The 16,976-nt window shown below is 54.4% G+C and overlaps 3 protein-coding genes across 8 annotated transcripts in view; all 3 read left to right on the plus strand.

Moving 5' to 3' along the window:
* Positions 1-8,684, plus strand: part of LOC104853788 (striated muscle enriched protein kinase) — a 41,991-nt gene extending 33,307 nt beyond the window's left edge. Inside the window, exons 29-40 of the mRNA XM_010611966.3 lie at positions 8-243; positions 530-661; positions 3,271-3,387; positions 3,527-3,694; positions 3,796-3,918; positions 4,090-4,257; positions 4,364-4,937; positions 5,376-5,615; positions 5,699-5,922; positions 6,721-6,796; positions 7,008-7,157; positions 7,443-8,684. Of these exons, the coding sequence (XP_010610268.1) occupies positions 8-243; positions 530-661; positions 3,271-3,387; positions 3,527-3,694; positions 3,796-3,918; positions 4,090-4,257; positions 4,364-4,937; positions 5,376-5,615; positions 5,699-5,922; positions 6,721-6,796; positions 7,008-7,157; positions 7,443-7,635 (2,401 nt within the window). The 3' untranslated portion in view covers positions 7,636-8,684. The remainder of the gene's footprint in view (positions 1-7; positions 244-529; positions 662-3,270; positions 3,388-3,526; positions 3,695-3,795; positions 3,919-4,089; positions 4,258-4,363; positions 4,938-5,375; positions 5,616-5,698; positions 5,923-6,720; positions 6,797-7,007; positions 7,158-7,442) is intronic.
* A 2,046-nt stretch (positions 8,685-10,730) lies between these two features.
* On the plus strand, positions 10,731-12,585 carry Spegnb (SPEG neighbor). The gene is given in 10 exon segments (XM_033764656.1): positions 10,731-10,872; positions 10,875-10,902; positions 11,219-11,286; positions 11,289-11,333; positions 11,336-11,370; positions 11,453-11,601; positions 11,985-12,066; positions 12,068-12,132; positions 12,301-12,392; positions 12,395-12,585. Coding segments are annotated over 10 exon segments (711 nt in total). The 5' UTR covers positions 10,731-10,781; the 3' UTR covers positions 12,451-12,585.
* A 539-nt stretch (positions 12,586-13,124) lies between these two features.
* The window catches only part of Gmppa (GDP-mannose pyrophosphorylase A), a 7,814-nt gene continuing 3,962 nt past the window's right edge, over positions 13,125-16,976 (plus strand). For 3 of the 6 annotated variants that reach the window (XM_010611825.2, XM_010611824.3, XM_010611821.3), the window contains exons 1-6: positions 13,125-13,197; positions 14,004-14,065; positions 14,164-14,261; positions 15,402-15,505; positions 15,763-15,949; positions 16,260-16,319. In XM_010611825.2, the coding sequence (XP_010610127.1) occupies positions 14,026-14,065; positions 14,164-14,261; positions 15,402-15,505; positions 15,763-15,949; positions 16,260-16,319 (489 nt within the window). In that variant the 5' untranslated portion in view covers positions 13,125-13,197; positions 14,004-14,025. The other 3 variants (XM_010611823.3, XM_010611822.2, XM_033764655.1) reach the window with 3 other exon arrangements.

The raw sequence follows: 16,976 nt of genomic DNA on the forward strand, positions 1-16,976 counted from the left end.
GGCTCAGCTCCACGTTGGAGCGGCTGTCCAGCCGGCTGCAGCGCACTGGCAGCAGTGAGGACTCTGGGGGTGGCTCGGGTCGTAGTACGCCGCTCTTCGGACGGCTGCGAAGGGCCACGTCGGAGGGCGAGAGCTTACGACGCCTGGGCATTCCGCACAACCAGTTGGCTTCTCAGGCCGGTGCAGCCACTCCTTCCGCGGAGTCTCTGGGCTCTGAGGCCAGCGCTACCTCTGGGTCCTCAGGTGAGGCGGAATCTGGAATAGGATGGCAGAAGCAGGGAGTGGAAGATGGTGGGGTGCCCTGTGGAGGAGCTCTGGGAGGAACAGGGGGCTGGAGGTTAGAGATCCTAAGGGGAGAATTGGCTGGAGGGAGAGAGGCAGAGAGGCAGAGTCTGGGATGAGCCGGGCAGGAGAGGGGCCGTATGTTCTTTCCTACTTCTTTGGGCTAAGGGCTGCTGGGAGAAGAGGCAGGAGCTTGGCACTGCCTGGCACTGTCTGGGGGAAACACTCATGGGTTGGCTCTCCACAGCTGCAGGGGAAAGCCGAAGCCGGCTCCGCTGGGGCTTCTCGCGCCTGCGGAAGGACAAGGGCTTATCTCAACCAAACCTCTCTGCCAGTGTCCAAGAGGACTTGGGTCACCAGTATGTGCCCAGTGAGTCAGGTAAGAGGTGGTCTGAGCACTTCCCTGTCCTAGTCTTAGCTGACTGGACATGGGCCACCTGCAGGAACCTGGGCAGCCCTGGCACGGGCCTAGAATCGGGGAAACAGCCGTAATCATCAAAACAGCTGCCATTAATTAGCAAAGCCAAGGGTCCTATTAAGCATTTTACGAGCTTTGTCTCATTCAGTCCTGTAGCATTATTTAGCAGTGATTATGGTCATTTTACAGGTGAGAAAACAGGCTTAGTGATGTGATGCTAAGTAGCTTGTTTAAGTTGCAGAGCTGGTGAGTGGAGCAGCTGGAGTTGGACTGTGTGGCCTTCTGCAACCAGGGCCCTGTACTTAGGGGTTTTTGGACTGGCCTCATCTCTCATAGGTGACTCTAGAAGGTTTCTGGGTCTGGGTATAGTTTTGAAGAAGCTCAAGATCACGTTCCTCTTAGCCAGGTGTGGTGGCACATGCCCATAATCCTCCCAGCACTCTAGGAGGCTGAGGCAGGAATATAACAAACTCAAGCCCAACCTGGGCAACTTAGTGACTTAACATGACCTTGTCTCTGAAAATGAGAGTAAGGAGGGTGTATGCTAGGTCAGTGCAATCTCCAGGAAAAATCGTTTTCCTTTTCCTCTTCCTCTTGAGGCATGTGTGCTTCTGTGTACACCCAAAGACAGACTTTGCTTCCTGGCCTAGACCACGACCCAGTTCTCTATTTCTCTATAGCCCTGAATACCCAACTGCCTCTCCTGGTCTCCTTTCTCCCCACAGAAAGTACATTTGCTAGGAAAAGGGCTCTTTGGGGCATCTGTTTCATGTCCAAGTGTCTTGGGGCTGCAGGGAGGGAGGCATTCTCCACCTGAGGCCATTTTACCCCAAAAGAAACATTACTACAGGGCTTGGGAGGCCAGATTCCCAAGACCAGAAGGAAGGACAGGAGCTGGCCACCAAGCAAGGCTGCATTCCCCCTTTTTGGAAGCCAGCAGCTCTATTCTTCCCCAGTCCCTGGTTAAGATGCTCACAGTTGGTCTAGCCTTCTCAACTGGGCTGGAGGAGACTGTGATCCAGCCTTGTCCAGGGCTGTAGGGCTACAGTGAGTGTGACAGGGAGGGAGGGAGGCAGCTGGTGGGGGAGGGAAGGACAACATCCAGCAGAGAGGCCTGGGGACAGCTGATCCCTTCCCACCTGGGGCCTCACTCCCGAAGGAACTCAGTTTTGCTAGTACAGCTGATTTCCTGCTGATCAATGTGAGTGACCTCATCTTCTTCCTGTAGGAAGAAGCCTGTCCTGTGTGTCCACTTGACCAACTAGGGCTGGCCCCATGGGAGTGGGGGTGGGGCTGGAAGGGCTGGGCTGGGTCGGGTCACCTCTCCTGATCTCCCTCTCTGCCCCCTGCCCGGCACCCTCACTGGGGCAGCCAGTGATGAGACTGTCTACACTGCATGGGAGCCTCTGAGGGGGATGCCTCTTCAGGAAACAAGAGGGCACAGTGGAGGAGGGGACATGCTGCTGTCCTGATCTCCCACTCCTGCTGTGTAGTTCCTGCCCAGCTCATCCCCACTCCCATTCCCTCCAGGCACTGGGCAGGCGGTAGCGGACTCCCAGAGGTCTTCCTTCTTTGCCCAGGTGAAAAAAGAAAAAAACCTTCCTACCCCCTGGAGACAGACCAGATTGGGATTTTTCTAAAGGTGCCTTCCAGGAATCACAAACTTGAATTCCTCATGGCATCAAGGAGCCACAGGCCAGCTGTGCTGGAGCACAGATCTTGGACCCCAGCCCTTCCATAGGGCAAGGCCACCAGCCAGTGGTGATGTGGCTTCTCCCCTTTATTGAAGCAGCCTTTTTCTAGGTTCTGCTTGTGGCTTCTCTGCTGGGCGAATTAATGAGATGCCAGTAATAATCACAGTAAGAGCTAATGTTTATGAGGGCTTATTTTATGTTGGATACATGCTAAGCACTTCACATGCCTTTTTAAATTCTCACAGCAACTCTCTGTGCTTGGTATTATTATTTTCTTCAGTTTATATAAGAAATGGAGTTTCTCAGAGGGGAAACGACTCACCCAAGGTCATGTAGGTACTGTTCCTTGCCCTGTCAAAAGCTTTCCTCACTTAGTTCATCTGAAGAGTACATGGAATGTCTAGGACCCTCCCCTGGGCCCCCAGTGGAAAGACTGGCAGGGAGGCAGGAACACTGCCAGGAGCTGGGAGCTGCCCTCAGCTATTTCCTTTCCCTTGTCTCTTGCCCTCTAGTAGCCCAGAGGGAGTGGATACTGCAGAATATTAACTGTTACTGTTTTTCAGTCTTTGTTTTTATTTTAACAAATCCTTGTAGAGCACTTACAGAGCCTGCTGTATGTGATTTACAAACATGAGTTATGTAGCAAGCATCTTCAATAATCAGTGCAAGGAAAAGACACTTCTACACATGCTGGGGGCTTAGGGAAAGTGATGCTGGGTCCAGTGAACATTCTCAAAGGCATAGTGTCCTCCCTGACATCTGGCTGGGACGAGGCCAGCCACACTCTGCTCCCCAAGGCTCCTGCACACCTGCCCCTCCCTCAGCAGCGCATGGCCAGGGTCTCCATACAGATGGCTGTCTCTGCTGTCCCTCCAGACTTCCCTCCAGTCTTCCATATCAAACTCAAGGACCAGGTGCTGTTGGAGGGGGAGGCAGCCACCCTGCTCTGCCTGCCCGCAGCCTGCCCTGCACCCCGCATCTCCTGGATGAAAGGTAAGGAGATGATGTCATCCACAGACAAGGGGGTGGCAAGCGGCCCCAAGTGCAGGCACTTGGGGTATAGGGCAGATGAGGGGGACCTGGATATGTGCTGCATCACCTATCAGCCCCTCCTCTTCCTCCCTGTGCCCAGACAAGCAGTCCCTGCGATCAGAGCCTTCGGTGGTCATCGTGTCCTGCAAAGACGGACGGCAGCTGCTGAGTATACCCCGGGCGGGAAAGCGGCACGCTGGGCTCTATGAGTGTTCAGCCACCAACATCCTTGGCAGCATCACGAGCTCCTGCACCGTGGCCGTGGCCCGTGAGCCTGGGGCAGAGCCCAAGGGAGTAGTGATGGAGATTGTGGGGCAGGATTCGGAGGGTCCTTACCAGGCTATCCTGGGTCTCTCCTCCTTTTGCCAGGTGTTCCAGGAAAGCTAGCTCCTCCTGAGGTGCCCCAGACCTACCAGGATACTGCACTGGTGTTGTGGAAGCCAGGAGACAGCCGGGCACCTTGCACATATACACTGGAGCGGCGGGTGGATGGTGAGGAACAGGGCAGGGTGGTGGATGGTGGTGGCAGGTGGTGCGTAGTGGAACTGGGAAGACAAGTGTCCTCCTTGGATAGAGGCCCCTTCCCTGGGCTCTTCACAGACAGTATCAGGAGCTTGGGTCACCCCTTCTGTGTTCTCAGCCTCAACCCCATGCTACCCACAGGGGAGTCTGCCTGGCACCCGGTGAGCTCAGGCATCCCTGACTGTTACTACAACGTGATGGACCTGCCTGTTGGTGTGACTGTGAGGTTCCGTGTGGCGTGTGTCAACCGTGCTGGGCAGGGGCCCTTCAGCAATCCTTCTGAGAAGGTCTTTGTCAGGGGCATCCAAGGTCAGTGGACAGTAGGTGAGGGTGGCAGGATCAGAAAGGGGTCCTCCTGGAGCATTACGGCTTTGCTCCAGGACACATGGTGATTGTTTCCTTCATCTCTCCTTAGAGTCTTCAGCCCGGCCATCTGCTGCTTACAAAGATGCCCCTGTTACCTCAGGGCCAGCCAGGGCACCGCCTGGCTCTCCTACCTCACTGGCCTCGATCCCAACTCCTACTTCTCCAGCCCCCCAGTCAGCCGCTCTCAGCCCTTCATCTCCCCCAACAGTCCCTAGCCAGGCCTTGTCCTCACTTAAGGCTGTAGGTCCAGCACCCCAAACACCCCCACGAAAGCACAGGGGTCTTCAGGCTGCTCAGCAAGCACAGCCCACCCCACCCAGTGCCCAGGTCACCCTGAGACAGCCCAAGTCTTTCACTTCTGACACTGGGACCCCAACCCCAGCCTCCACCCCTCAAGGAGTTAAACCAGCTTCTTCTACTCCCCTGTACATGGTGACTTCCTTTGTGTCTGCACCCCCAGTCCCTGAACCCCCAGCCCCTGAGCCCCCTCCTGAGCCCACCAAGGTGATAGTGCGAAGCCTCAGCCCTGCCAAGGAGAAGGTCAGCTCCCCCGTGCCTGAGGACACCACTCTTCGCCAGGGCCTCCCTCAGAAACCCTACACCTTCCTGGAAGAGAAGGCCAGGCGAGTAGGGCTGGGGAGGAGAAGAACTGGGGAGTGGGTGGAGTGTGCAGAAGGCAGGGATGCGGAGAGCAGAGCAGACTGTCCTGGCCAGGGCCAGGCTGGGGGGTTGTGGTACACATACAGGGCCTGAGAATGAAGGAGAACAGACGGGCCAGGCACAGTACAGCTTGTAAACCACATACTCTCACTAATCTGAAAGGGAGACACTGCCTTATTATTACCACCCATTTCTCAGATGGGAAACTGAGGCTGGGGAGGTTATGGGATTTGTCTAAGGTAGGGAGCCAGTGAGCACAGAGCTGGAACTGGAACCTTGGTTCCTAGGACTGAACTCAGCAGCCCACACCGGAGCCACTGCATGCTTGTGCCCAGGATGCCTTGAGCCCTTGAGACAAAAACATTCCCTTCTGAGCCTGTGGTATCCCCCAACACACACAGGGGCCGCTTTGGTGTTGTGCGAGCGTGCAGGGAGAATGCCACAGGCCGAACATTTGTGGCCAAGATTGTGCCCTACGCAGCTGAGGGCAAGCGGCGCGTCCTGCAGGAGTATGAAGTGTTGCGGTCACTGCACCACGAGCGGCTCATGTCCCTGCACGAGGCCTACATCACCCCACGGTACCTTGTGCTCATCGCTGAGAGCTGCGGCAACCGGGAACTCCTCTGTGGGCTCAGTGACAGGTAACCAGATATTCCAGGGCTGCAGGGAGGGACAGTGAGGGAGGCAGGGCTGGGATATCACCTGCGACCCCTGCCGCCCCCAGATTTCGGTATTCCGAAGACGATGTGGCCACTTACGTGGTGCAACTGCTCCAAGGCCTGGACTACCTCCATGGCCACCATGTGCTCCACCTGGACATCAAGCCAGATAACTTGCTTCTGGGCCCTGACAACGCCCTCAAGATTGTGGACTTTGGCAGTGCTCAGCCCTACAACCCCCAGGCTCTGCGGCCTCTTGGCCACCGCACAGGCACCCTGGAGTTCATGGGTGAGGGGACCACCTGCCAGCCAGGGTCTGGGATGGGGGCAGCTCCAGAGTTCACCCCATCCCACCTACATATGTGCCATTTATTGTGTGTTTACTGTATACAAGCAGCAAGTCCTTTATGTGGATTTTTTTTCCTCCAGTGGATCTTTACAAAAGGCTGGAGTGTGGCATAATATTACCCCCTTTTTATAGATTTGGGAGCAAGCACACTAAAGTTCAGTATTTGTCCAATTAGACAGTTATAAATGGAAGAGGCGGGATTTGTGAAAGCTGGAAAGACAGGAGAATCAATTATTGTTTTATATACATAAGGAAAACCAGCTGTCATTTAGCTACCTGCTAAATATTTGATGTTTGTCATGTCTATTCCCAAACTTCACTTTACAGATGAGACAGTGGAGAGCCAGGCAGGTTTAGTAAATTGTCCAGGGTCCCATAGCCAGAGGGGCAGGCCTGGGATTGTTTCAAAGACTCTTAATCTTGATGTTGGTCATACCCTTTGTGAGTGAGAGTCCACTTCGGAGCCCATCCAAGGGAACCAGTCACCCTGCTTCTCAGCTCCTCTGGAGTTCTAGGGACGCTATCATTCAGTGCCAGGCTTATCCCTCAGGCAGTCTACATCCCTCCTGGGAGCCAACCCTGCTTCTGGTCTGCTCAACAGCCTCCAAGGCCTGCTGCTCTGGTTGTGCCCACAGTCAAGTGACCTGGGCATTGTTCTCCTCTTCAAGCCCTTCCTCCACTGTCCCTGCTCCCCTGTCACTGAGAAGCTGGGCCAGCTTGGCCTCTGTCTCTTTTCAGCTCCTGAGATGGTGAAGGGAGAACCCATCGGCTCTGCTACCGACATCTGGGGCGCAGGTGTGCTCACCTACATCATGTGAGTACTCCCCGGGCTGCTCCAGCCCCTCTTCCCACTTCCGACCCATACCCTCTCCTTCATGCCCAGCCTCCCCAGCACACACCAGGGGCACTGTCCCTGAGTACTGGAGTGCCATAGGCCTGCGAGGTGACCCTTAGTCCACACTGAGGCAGAGATCCCATGAGTGGCACAGCTGGGACTGTGTCAGCTGAACTGTCTTCCACAACAGGCTCAGTGGACACTCTCCATTCTATGAGCCAGACCCCCAGGAAACAGAGGCTCGGATTGTGGGGGGCCGCTTTGATGCCTTCCAGCTGTACCCCAACACATCCCAGAGTGCCACCCTCTTCTTGCGAAAGGTCCTCTCAGTACATCCCTGGTGAGTGGGCCCCCACCTGACAATCCCCAGTATTACCTGCCCTTGGCTGTAGATGGTCTTGGCCCCACCTGGCCAAAGACCCCCAACTCTTTTCCTGCTACATCTACTGGACGGTGGTACCACCCACCATCGAAAGCCCATAAAAAGCTGGGCATGGTGGTGCACGTTTATAATCCCCATAGATGCCCAGTGTCACACACATCCTGGCTGGTGTGGGATCCAGTGGTGAGTCTTGGGGAGTCACCTGTCCTGTCAGGGCTCACTGTCCCTGGCCTGGCCTGGCAGGAGCCGGCCATCCCTGCAGGACTGCCTTGCCCATCCGTGGCTGCAGGATGCCTACCTGATGAAGCTACGTCGCCAGACACTCACCTTCACTACCAACCGGCTTAAGGAGTTCCTGGGCGAGCAGCAGCGGCGCAGGGCTGAGGCTGCCACCCGCCACAAGGTGCTGCTCCGCTCCTACCCAGGCAGCCCTTAAGAGGCATGGACCACACCCGGCATCTTCAGGCTCAGACTCAGTTCCCACTGATGCCGCGGGACATTCCAGGGCCCATGCTGAGCCGGGTGGGCCTGGGGCTTCGGACACCACCAGCAGCAACATCTGGCCAGGCTATTACCTCATGGACCTGAAGGGACAGAGGCCCGGGGGCATCGGCCTGATGCTACCCCTGGCCAGAGCCAGAGCAGGAGACCCTTGGCTAGGCTGGGCAGGGGTGGAAACAGGATGAGGGGCAACAAGGGAATGGAGGAAGTGAAGAGGAAGGAAAAGTTGCCAAGGGATAGGGAGGGGAGACTTTAGGAAAGTTCTAGGGGGTAGGGGGGCACAGTGCATCTCAGGGAGAATCCAGGAGGGTGAGTGGCTGGAGAGGAGGAAGAGGAAGGAGCTCAGGGTGGCAGGGCCATAGTCTGGCAATGTATTAGTGAGGCAGGGACAGGACACAGAAAAAGTGCCAGGGAGGGAGCCAGGATCTAAGCGAGAGTGGCAAGGTGGAGAGAGGAGAGCAGGTGCAGCGGGAGTGGGGTGGGCCAGAGGCAAGCTAGTGAGCCCTCGAGCTGGATCTCCTCCTGTGCCAACAATGCATCTCTGGGCACTCCACGGTGGCCCAGGGATGTCCCCACCACCCCTCCATGGCCTTTACCCTTATTCCTATTCATATTTATTTATTTATTGCCTCTTATGAAGTTTTCCCTTCCATCCAATCCCTATTGCCCATGTTGTCCTGACCCCCACCCCAGCCATCCAGCTGTCTGTGCAACTCTCTGTCTGTCTGTCACAAGGAAAATAAAACCGGCAAGCAGCAGAATCTATGTGTGGTCTTTGGGGAGGGCTGGGGGCAGGGAGTGATCCCTGGGATGGGGCATTTGGCCTTCTCTGGCCCAGTGAAGACATATTTGAGGATATACTGGCTAGCACATAGGGATTTCCCATCCCTCCCTTGGCTCTTGGGACCCCTCACCCCTCCTTATTCTCAGAGGAAGGGGGGCTGCAGTTTGCTCCTTGCCCCGAATGCTGGCAGACCCACTGAGTCCCCACATACCCTCTGGCCAGAGCCCCACTTCTGCTCACACACTTCCTCTTCACATATTTGGAGGTGCTGGACTCTGTCATGGACCAAACCACACCCCACGCCTGGATCAGCCTCTCTCACTCTGATCCTGCCCTTCACCACCCTAAGAAAGATGAGTTTCCTCCTGACAGTTGGCAAGAGGGGGCAGAGTGAGGAGCTGCCGAAGAAACCAAGAGATGCCCTTGCCCCAGGCTCTTGGAGGCACGGCACAGATCACAACCCATGGGGCAGCTGTGGGTGCTCTGGGTGGCCATGTCCAGCATTTTCTTGGGATGGAGGGACGTATCAGCCTGGGTCTTCTTATGCCCCCCTGGGCAAGTTAAAGGATCTGCTGGGTGCTAAGGCACCCTGGCTCTGGTTGCTCCCCTGCAGAGCCACAGAATAGACAGTGGGTCCTAGGTCTGAACTGCCCTGCCCTGAGGTGAGAGGGAAAAAGTCAGATTCCCTGTAGGCAAAGGATGGTTCCCCAACTACCTAGAAAACTATTCTTGGCAAATGCAAAGGAACAAAGCCTCCAACCACAAGCAGAGTTGGCACTGGTGTGTTGCCAACTGAGTTTGAGGCCGCTTGGCTTCAGCTCCAACAACCCTCTGCCCAGCCCTACCCAGCCTCTCTGGCTTCCCAGGATCCCAGGGAAGAGGTGACCCTCATCATCATAAAATAACAGGATGTTAAAACCAGTTGGAAGGGATGAGAGAGATACTTTGCCCACCTGTCATCTTAGGGATGAAGATATACAGTTTGCCTGCGAGAATCTCTAATCCCCTACACACTGCAAATGTTTTCATAAAAAAGTGAGGTGCCTGAACTCATATCTTGATAAATGGTAAAATTCCTCTCTCCTGTCGCCCTTCTGATCTGGAGCTGCCTTCCCATCTCCACTGGAAATGGCATGTGAACCGTTTATTCCAAACCCAGAGGAGCAAAGGTAATTTATGTCAGCAGAGCTGTGTCAAAATTGCTCTGATCAAAAGGTGATGGTGCTCCACACCTGGGCGGGTAGTCACAATGAATGGAAGCAACAGTCCTACTGGTGTCCTGGGCACCCTTCTCCTCAGGCAGTCAGATATCCCTATGCCATGGTTGATGCCGCAAAAGGGCTTGGCAGACCAAGGCTTGGGGAGTCAGAAGTAGTGCTAATCTCCAGGGACAGTTCAGATGAGCCAGACTACACTGTCACATCAAAGGGAGCCATGGGTGGGGTTGGCACCGGAGGGCGGCTGTTCTCAAAAAATCTCTCCCAGCCCCAGTTTACCTCAATTTAACACCAGGGGGCAGAGTGCAGAAATGACAACCAGACTTCTGCGGCAAGTGTGGGCGTAGGGGAAGAATAAAGCTTCTGGACTGGTGTTGATAGCCGTGTGACCATGTCGTGACTGGCGGTACGGATCACGAAGTCCGAGGTTACTCTGGCTTCATTCTGGGACACCCCCAAGAACATTATAACCTCTTAACCTACAGTGTCCAAGGAAGGGCATGTCTACCTGGCTACACGGAGGTTGACCTGGGTGCAAAGCTGCTGCAGCCCTGAGCTGAGTCTCTTGCTGGCAGGGGGCCAGAACTGGTCCTCCCAGGAGTAGAAAGGATACCCCCTGCCTTGGTAGGGCATAAACCTTGGCATGGAGCTGCATCCAGCTGGCCAGGTGCTGACACAGTGTATCCCAGCCACTCAGATCCACCCTCAGGCTTGCCCCAGTGGCTGAGCCAGCAATCCAGGCATCCTCCAGCTATATAAGGAGCCCACTTGGGTCAGAGGGTGGGCACTGGGGTCCCGGGGGACTTGGGGGTAACTGTACCAAACAAGGGAAGGACACTAGCGATGTATAAAACCAGGGTCTGTGCCCAATTGCCTGCCTGTATCCCTAACTGTACCATCCATAAGGGCTCTGTGGTGCCTGCAAAGCAGCCAGTCGACTGAGGTCCTTAAATCAATCCCCACAGGGTGAGTTCATTCCTCTGAGAAGCCTCGGCCATTCCCACCCCTGGCCAGGCAGGGAAAGGGCAGGTCAGAGCTTCTGTCTCTGCCTGCACCCCATGTTTGCTGTCCACTCCTCAGATGTCCAAAGCAGCTCCTGCCAAAAAACCGACAGCCCCACCTCCAGGATGTACTCTGGATATCAACGACCCCCAGGTTCAGAGCAAAGCCATCAAATCCTGGCCTCCTACCTGGGCCACAGGTGAGGGGGACCCCTGGAGCCCTGGAAAGGAAGTAGAGCTGCAGAAGGTGCATTCCTGCATTTGGGATGGGGGTGGGGACACTAAGCACAGTGACCTGAACAACTGGGTCGCTGGACTTAGAGAAGAGAGATTACCGAGGTGCTGAAGAGTGACTGGCACTTTGTCAGAGTGACACTTCAGGGCAGACCCCCTTCCTAGCCACCCCCATTTCCCCGTTTAGGGGTGGGTGGGCAGGAGATGGTGTGCGGGCGGACTGGGCTGCAGGCCTGTCGGAGCACGTCTCGGAGCTCAGGGCCGGACCCCGCCTGCGGTTAGGTCCCTGAAGGAGCCGTGCGAGAAGGGGCCGCCGCGGGTGCTGGAGCCGCTGAATGACGTGGTGCTGATCGAGGTAGCGCGACCAAGCTCACTGGCCGCATTTCGGCTTTCCCGGACTGTTCATCCGCTGGAGCAAGAATGGCAAAGAGAGGGCCGGGGATTTAGCTCAGTGGTTCCGCTGCCTGCCAGGACCTGAGTTCGATCCCCGGTACCAAAAAAAAAAGAATGGCAAAGAGCTGCGGGACGTATTGCTACATTTCTGAGGACCCTGACGCAGTGTCGCTGGTGGTGCGCGACGGCGAGATGGCAGACCTAGGCCAGTACAGTACCACTGTAACCAACTCCTTGGGCCCGTGCTCCGACTCCACGCCCATCCCGGTAGACGGTACATCCTCCGGGGTCGTAAGGGTCATGGAGACAGCCAGAGGCAGAGCCGGGTTAGAGCCGGGTTACTTGGCTCCTCCCAACCCTGGATAATTTCCACCACTCAGCTGTCTCCAAGGCGCCGCGCACGGTGTAAGGACATTTCCAGGCTTCCACCCACTAAGTCTCTTCTGATCCACTATTCCACACAGAGAAGGAGCGGTGATAAAGTCGGTTTAACAGCCAAGGAAACAAAACGAGAGAAGCTCATGGCCTGCCCGTGTCACACTGCGAGTTTAAGTGCACCCCGTACTTAGGGTCGGATATTACCTAGGAAGTTGATGTCGCCGTCCCACTTCACCTCCAGGACCTTCACTGTGTCGCGTTCCCCTCCCCTTCCTCCTGTCCCGGCTGAGATTCAAAAAGGACCAGACAATACGAAGGCGCTCAAAGGCACTACTGTAAGGCTGACTGCGCAGATCTTGGGGAGAGCCTATGCCCGACGTGGGCTAGACGAAGGACGGCGGGGGGGTCATCGAGGAAGACGACAGGCAAGGGTCGGGACCTGCGTCAAGAACAGGGTCTGCGGTGGAACTTCGTCGGTCCTGTGTAGGGGAACGGGACAGGAGAGGGACGAGGGTGGGGACAGGACGGCGAAGACGAGCTGGCAAATTAGCTGGCCCGCAGCTTCTTCCTGCCCCTCTCTGTCTACTCCCCAGGGTGTTCTTCGAGATCGGCGCCGCCACCACCACGACGCTGACCATTCGCCAGGCCACATCGGGGGCCATGTCCGAGGCCAGCGGCAAGTACGAAGTGTAGTGAAGAGGCTGGGGATGGACCAGAACTTCACGCGCGTGGACGCGGCCTGAAGAAACCCTCAGACCTCTCGTCCTGACCTCAAGGCCAGGGGTGGGTCTCTCCCGGGTCTTGTTTAATAAAGCTGCTCTCTCCGACCCTCCTCCTCTGTCCTTGCTCCAGCGTAGCATTCTCTCTCCCGGCCGCCACCCCCACACTTATTCCAGACCCACAGACCAAGGTCACAGAATGTTGGAGTCAGAGGGAAGTTTGAAGAGCGACTATTCCATGCTTCATTTTACAGTCAACCCGAATTAGGATTTCTCTCACCATTGGACTTCCAGCGGCCCTTCTCTACCTGTTCTCTTCCCAGCTGGCCTGGACTTGCAGCCCAGACTCCGCCCTCCCTTCCTTTGCTTAGTTCAAGCCCCGCCCCCTCGTGGCTGTGCTTGCTCTGGCCCCGCCCCTTCCAAGGCAAATCACGCTCCAGTCGTCTCCAGTCCCGCTTCCCCAGTAACCTACTTCTCCACTTTGTCCGCTGCCCTTTCGCCCATTCCGGGACAACTCGGGTCCCCATCTTACATTCCAGTCTCTGCTGCTCAGGGGCCCCCCTCATTCAGGCCTGTACCCCGATCCTTTGGCAACGCCCCCGAATTCCATCGTTCCATCTCTTGGTCTCAAAAAGTTAGAAAGGCAGAGGAATTGTCAGAACTACAATTCCCGGCAGGCCGTGCGAAGCATTCTCGCGAGTTACGAGAAGACACGTGTGCGGAAGGAGCAAGTAGTAGCGGGCAGCTGAGCCGGCGTAAAGGGAGCTAGGGGTAACTGGAGCTGTTGTTGGGGTGACGGGAGGGGCAGGAGCAGGGGACGGACCCTGGACAGAGGGCGGGATCGCTTTGTGCGTCCGGGTCTGTGTTGGTTCTGTACCCCTGACTACAAGAAGCTAAGAATTATTGGACAGTCAGTTGTGGGGTTCAGGTCATCAGTGAGCCCTCCGATCCCAAAAATTTAGTAGCAGTCTGTTGAGATAACAGGGCTTAGTGGGTTCAGTGTGTGGGATGCCAAGGGAACCTGTCTTTTGAGTCAGGCCTGAGCGTGTACAGGTTCGTTTTAGGATTCAGGTATGGCATATTGAGTTTTTGCTGGATTGGGGTTTCACCAAACATAAATCAGTGTCATTTCATGACTTGGGGTTCACACCTAGGATTGAATTTAAATATCTGGGGCCCACTTAGGGTTTGCAGTTCCATATTCTTGGTTCACTGGTGGAATTCAGGATTATACTTCTAGAATTTGAGAATCATTAGGTTTAAGGTTTCAATTCTTCTGAGATTTGGGGTCTTAGAAGAGGATCTGCTGAGTTTCTGAGTTTGCAGAGCGTACTCCTGGCCAAAGGGAAGTCTGTTAGAAATGAATTTGTGAGATGCAGATTTTAGTTAGAATCTCTGAGGAATCTGAGATTTGAAGGCCAACTGGAATCTCTGCTAGGATGTGAGATGTGTGGGATTTGTGAGGTGTGGTGTCCAGGGAGGCACTATAGAACTTTGGGTTTACATCCTGATTATTTGGGAGTTAGGGTTTGCTTGGGATGTGAGACTTGAGCCTGATTTCTTTGTTGGGGTTTGAGGTTTAGGGTAGCCATCATCATCATGCTCAAAGCTGTGATCCTGATTGGAGGCCCTCAAAAGGGTGAGGAGCTGGGGAAGTGGGGAAGGAGTGGTGCTAGAGTGGTGGGTGGGATGGGAGCAGAGGGAGGCAGGAGGCTGAAACGTTCTCTTCTGTCGCAGGAACTCGCTTCAGGCCTTTGTCTTTTGAAGTCCCCAAACCACTGTTTCCTGTGGCTGGGGTCCCAATGATCCAGCACCACATTGAAGCCTGTGCCCAGGTAACCCCATAGGCTCCTTTCTCCCATCACCCTGCTCATCTGCTTCTTGCATTATTTTACCCTTTCCCAACCATGATCTCTTCTGATTAAGTGTAACCCTAAGGACCATCATTCATAGATGATGATGTGCATGGTGTCCCCTTAACATGTGCAGTGCGTCTGTCCTGATGGTTTCCCCTGCTCTGGTCTCTTCTGGTCTCTTCCTGTTCAGATTTCATGCTTATTTTTAAAATCAGGCAGACATCTCAGAGACGATTTAGATCAGTAGATGGAGCATGTCTGGGGTCTGTCTTTTTTTGGGGGGGGAACCAGGGATCAAACTCTGGACCTTGCACTTGCAAGGCAAGCAGCAGAACCACTGAGTTAAATCCGCACCCCTTATCTTTCACATCTGATAAATGGAAGCAGGAAGATCCCAGGTTTGAACCCACCCTGGGCAATTTAGTGACCTAGGGAAATCCTGTCTCAAAATAAGAAATGAAAAGGGCTAAAGATGTATCTCAGCATGAAGGCCTTGGGTTCTATCTTTACACACCACAGGCACACACACACAAACACAGCCATAGCATGGAGACCCTTAATGATAACAAAGCACTCATTCCCTTGCTTACTATGGAGCTCATTTCTTTATTGCTTTTGCTATTTGGAAAAACAAGTTTTGGTTTGAATCCAGTGTTTGCCTGCTGTGAGACCTGGTACAAGCAAACCTCATACCCTCTCTGAGCTTCAGTTTCCTTATCTGTGAAGTAGAGATTAGATTTCCTTTGCGGGATTGGCAATGCTGTAAAGTGCCAAGTTAAATGTAGACACCCTTGCCTCAAGCTGTTCTCAAGCTTAGACTGACAGATAAGAGAAAATTGGAAAAGATGAATGGATTATTTGCAGGCAGTCTTTCCTAGAGCGAGTCCCAATGGGGCATGGGGACGCGAACTATAAAAAATTGAAAAATCCAGCTGAGGCTTCCTCTAGCTTCCTCATTGTCCAGAGGAGAAATCAGGGCAGAGTGGTAAAATGAGTGCCCAGAGCCCCCCAGCTGAACCTGAAACTGTTATCTCTGAACTTCTGGGACAACAGCAGGGATTCCCCCAATATTCCTTCTTATCAGATATATTTTCTTCCAACTTCTTCCCTTCTCTTCAGGTCCCTGGGATGCAGGAGATTTTGCTCATTGGCTTCTACCAACCTGATGAGGCCCTAATGCAGTTCTTAGAAGCCATACGGCAGGAGTTCAACCTTCCAGTCAGGTGTTTGTGTATATATTTATGGGGAGGGAGGCCCTCAGAGATCTACGCAGTGGATTTAAATCAGTGTTTGCCACATTTCACCCTCATACACTAGAAACTTCTTATTTGGGCCTCTCTGAATCCCTAGATATATTAGATGGAGTTTCTCTGTGGGCCTTGGGAAGTACTCCTGGAAGCCAGGAGATATCACTTTCCGTGGTGCATGGTATCTGTCTCTTCAGATTTCACTGAGCTGCCTCTGGGGTCCCTGGGGCTAGGTACTTGCAGGAATTTGCCCCCCTGGGCACAGGTGGTGGTCTCTACCATTTTCGGGACCAGATTCTGGCCGGGGGCCCTGAGGCGTTCTTCGTGCTCAATGCCGACGTCTGCTCCGACTTCCCCTTGAGCGCTATGCTGGATGCTCACAGAAGCCAGCGCCACCCTTTCTTACTCCTTGGCACCACGGTGAGGGCCCAGTAGGCCAGGAGAGTGTTGGGGAAGCAGAGGTAGCCTAGGGAGTTGGAGTGGGAATGTGTGTCAGGAGGAAGATGTACTGCCCCAGCAGTGATGGAGGTGTCACTGGTGACCCTGAGCCCTTTGGCTGCTCAGAAGTAGGGAGGGGGAGGGCAGCTGTCAGCTCTCGCCCCTGCTGAAGGGCTGTCAGCAGTGGAGCTGCTGCGTGCCAGGTGCTACAGGGGATGGAAAGGAGAATGAGCAAACAGCCCTACTGCCTGGGAGCAGGCAGGTCACCGTCTCCAGTATGCCTGTCTTTCAGGCTAACAGAACACAATCTCTCAACTACGGCTGCATTGTTGAGAATCCACAGACACATGAGGTAAGCACAGAGAGGCTGGGTGGGCCCACTCTGTATCATCATTCCCACACAAAATGACTCTAGAGACCGCTGAAATGCTCTGTGCATTAAGTCCCAGTCTTGGCAGTCAGGTGAGACAGCCCCCTATTAACATGTTCATAACGGGGCCATAATTCATATGTCTCACTGCCTTGCAGCTCGGAACCACAAGAAGTACATGTATAACTGTCCCAGTGGGTGGCATGGGACATTTCCAGCAGGTAGTACAAACCAACCGATAGAACAATCATGCATGTACCACCAGTGGTACAAGCCAATGGGAACATGTTAATCATTTTGTGTATCTTTATGAGAGATAGGCTAGACGGAAGGGGCAGCAGTTAATTTCTATGGGTGTGGCACCGTAATAGTGTGCACATGGAGTGCTCTGGAGGACAGAAAGGGGGGGTCTGCAGAGCCTTACCTTGAGTGGAGGTGGGCAGGGTTTCCTGGAGAAAGTAAGCACTGAGCTGAGTTAGATTTGTCTAGATGGAGGAGACAAGAAGGCGCTGGAGCCAGAGAAAACAGTATGTACAAACACAGAGACAGGAAACAGCATAGTGGCTCCACAGTCCCTGCCCCAAGTCTCACTGACTTTGACTTGCCTCTTTTATTTGATTTTTTTTTTTTTTTTTTTTT

Source organism: Fukomys damarensis, unplaced genomic scaffold (genome assembly GCF_012274545.1).
Source record: "Fukomys damarensis isolate Sample0158 unplaced genomic scaffold, DMR_v1.0_HiC HiC_scaffold_16, whole genome shotgun sequence".
Classification (NCBI taxonomy): Eukaryota; Metazoa; Chordata; class Mammalia; order Rodentia; family Bathyergidae; genus Fukomys; species Fukomys damarensis.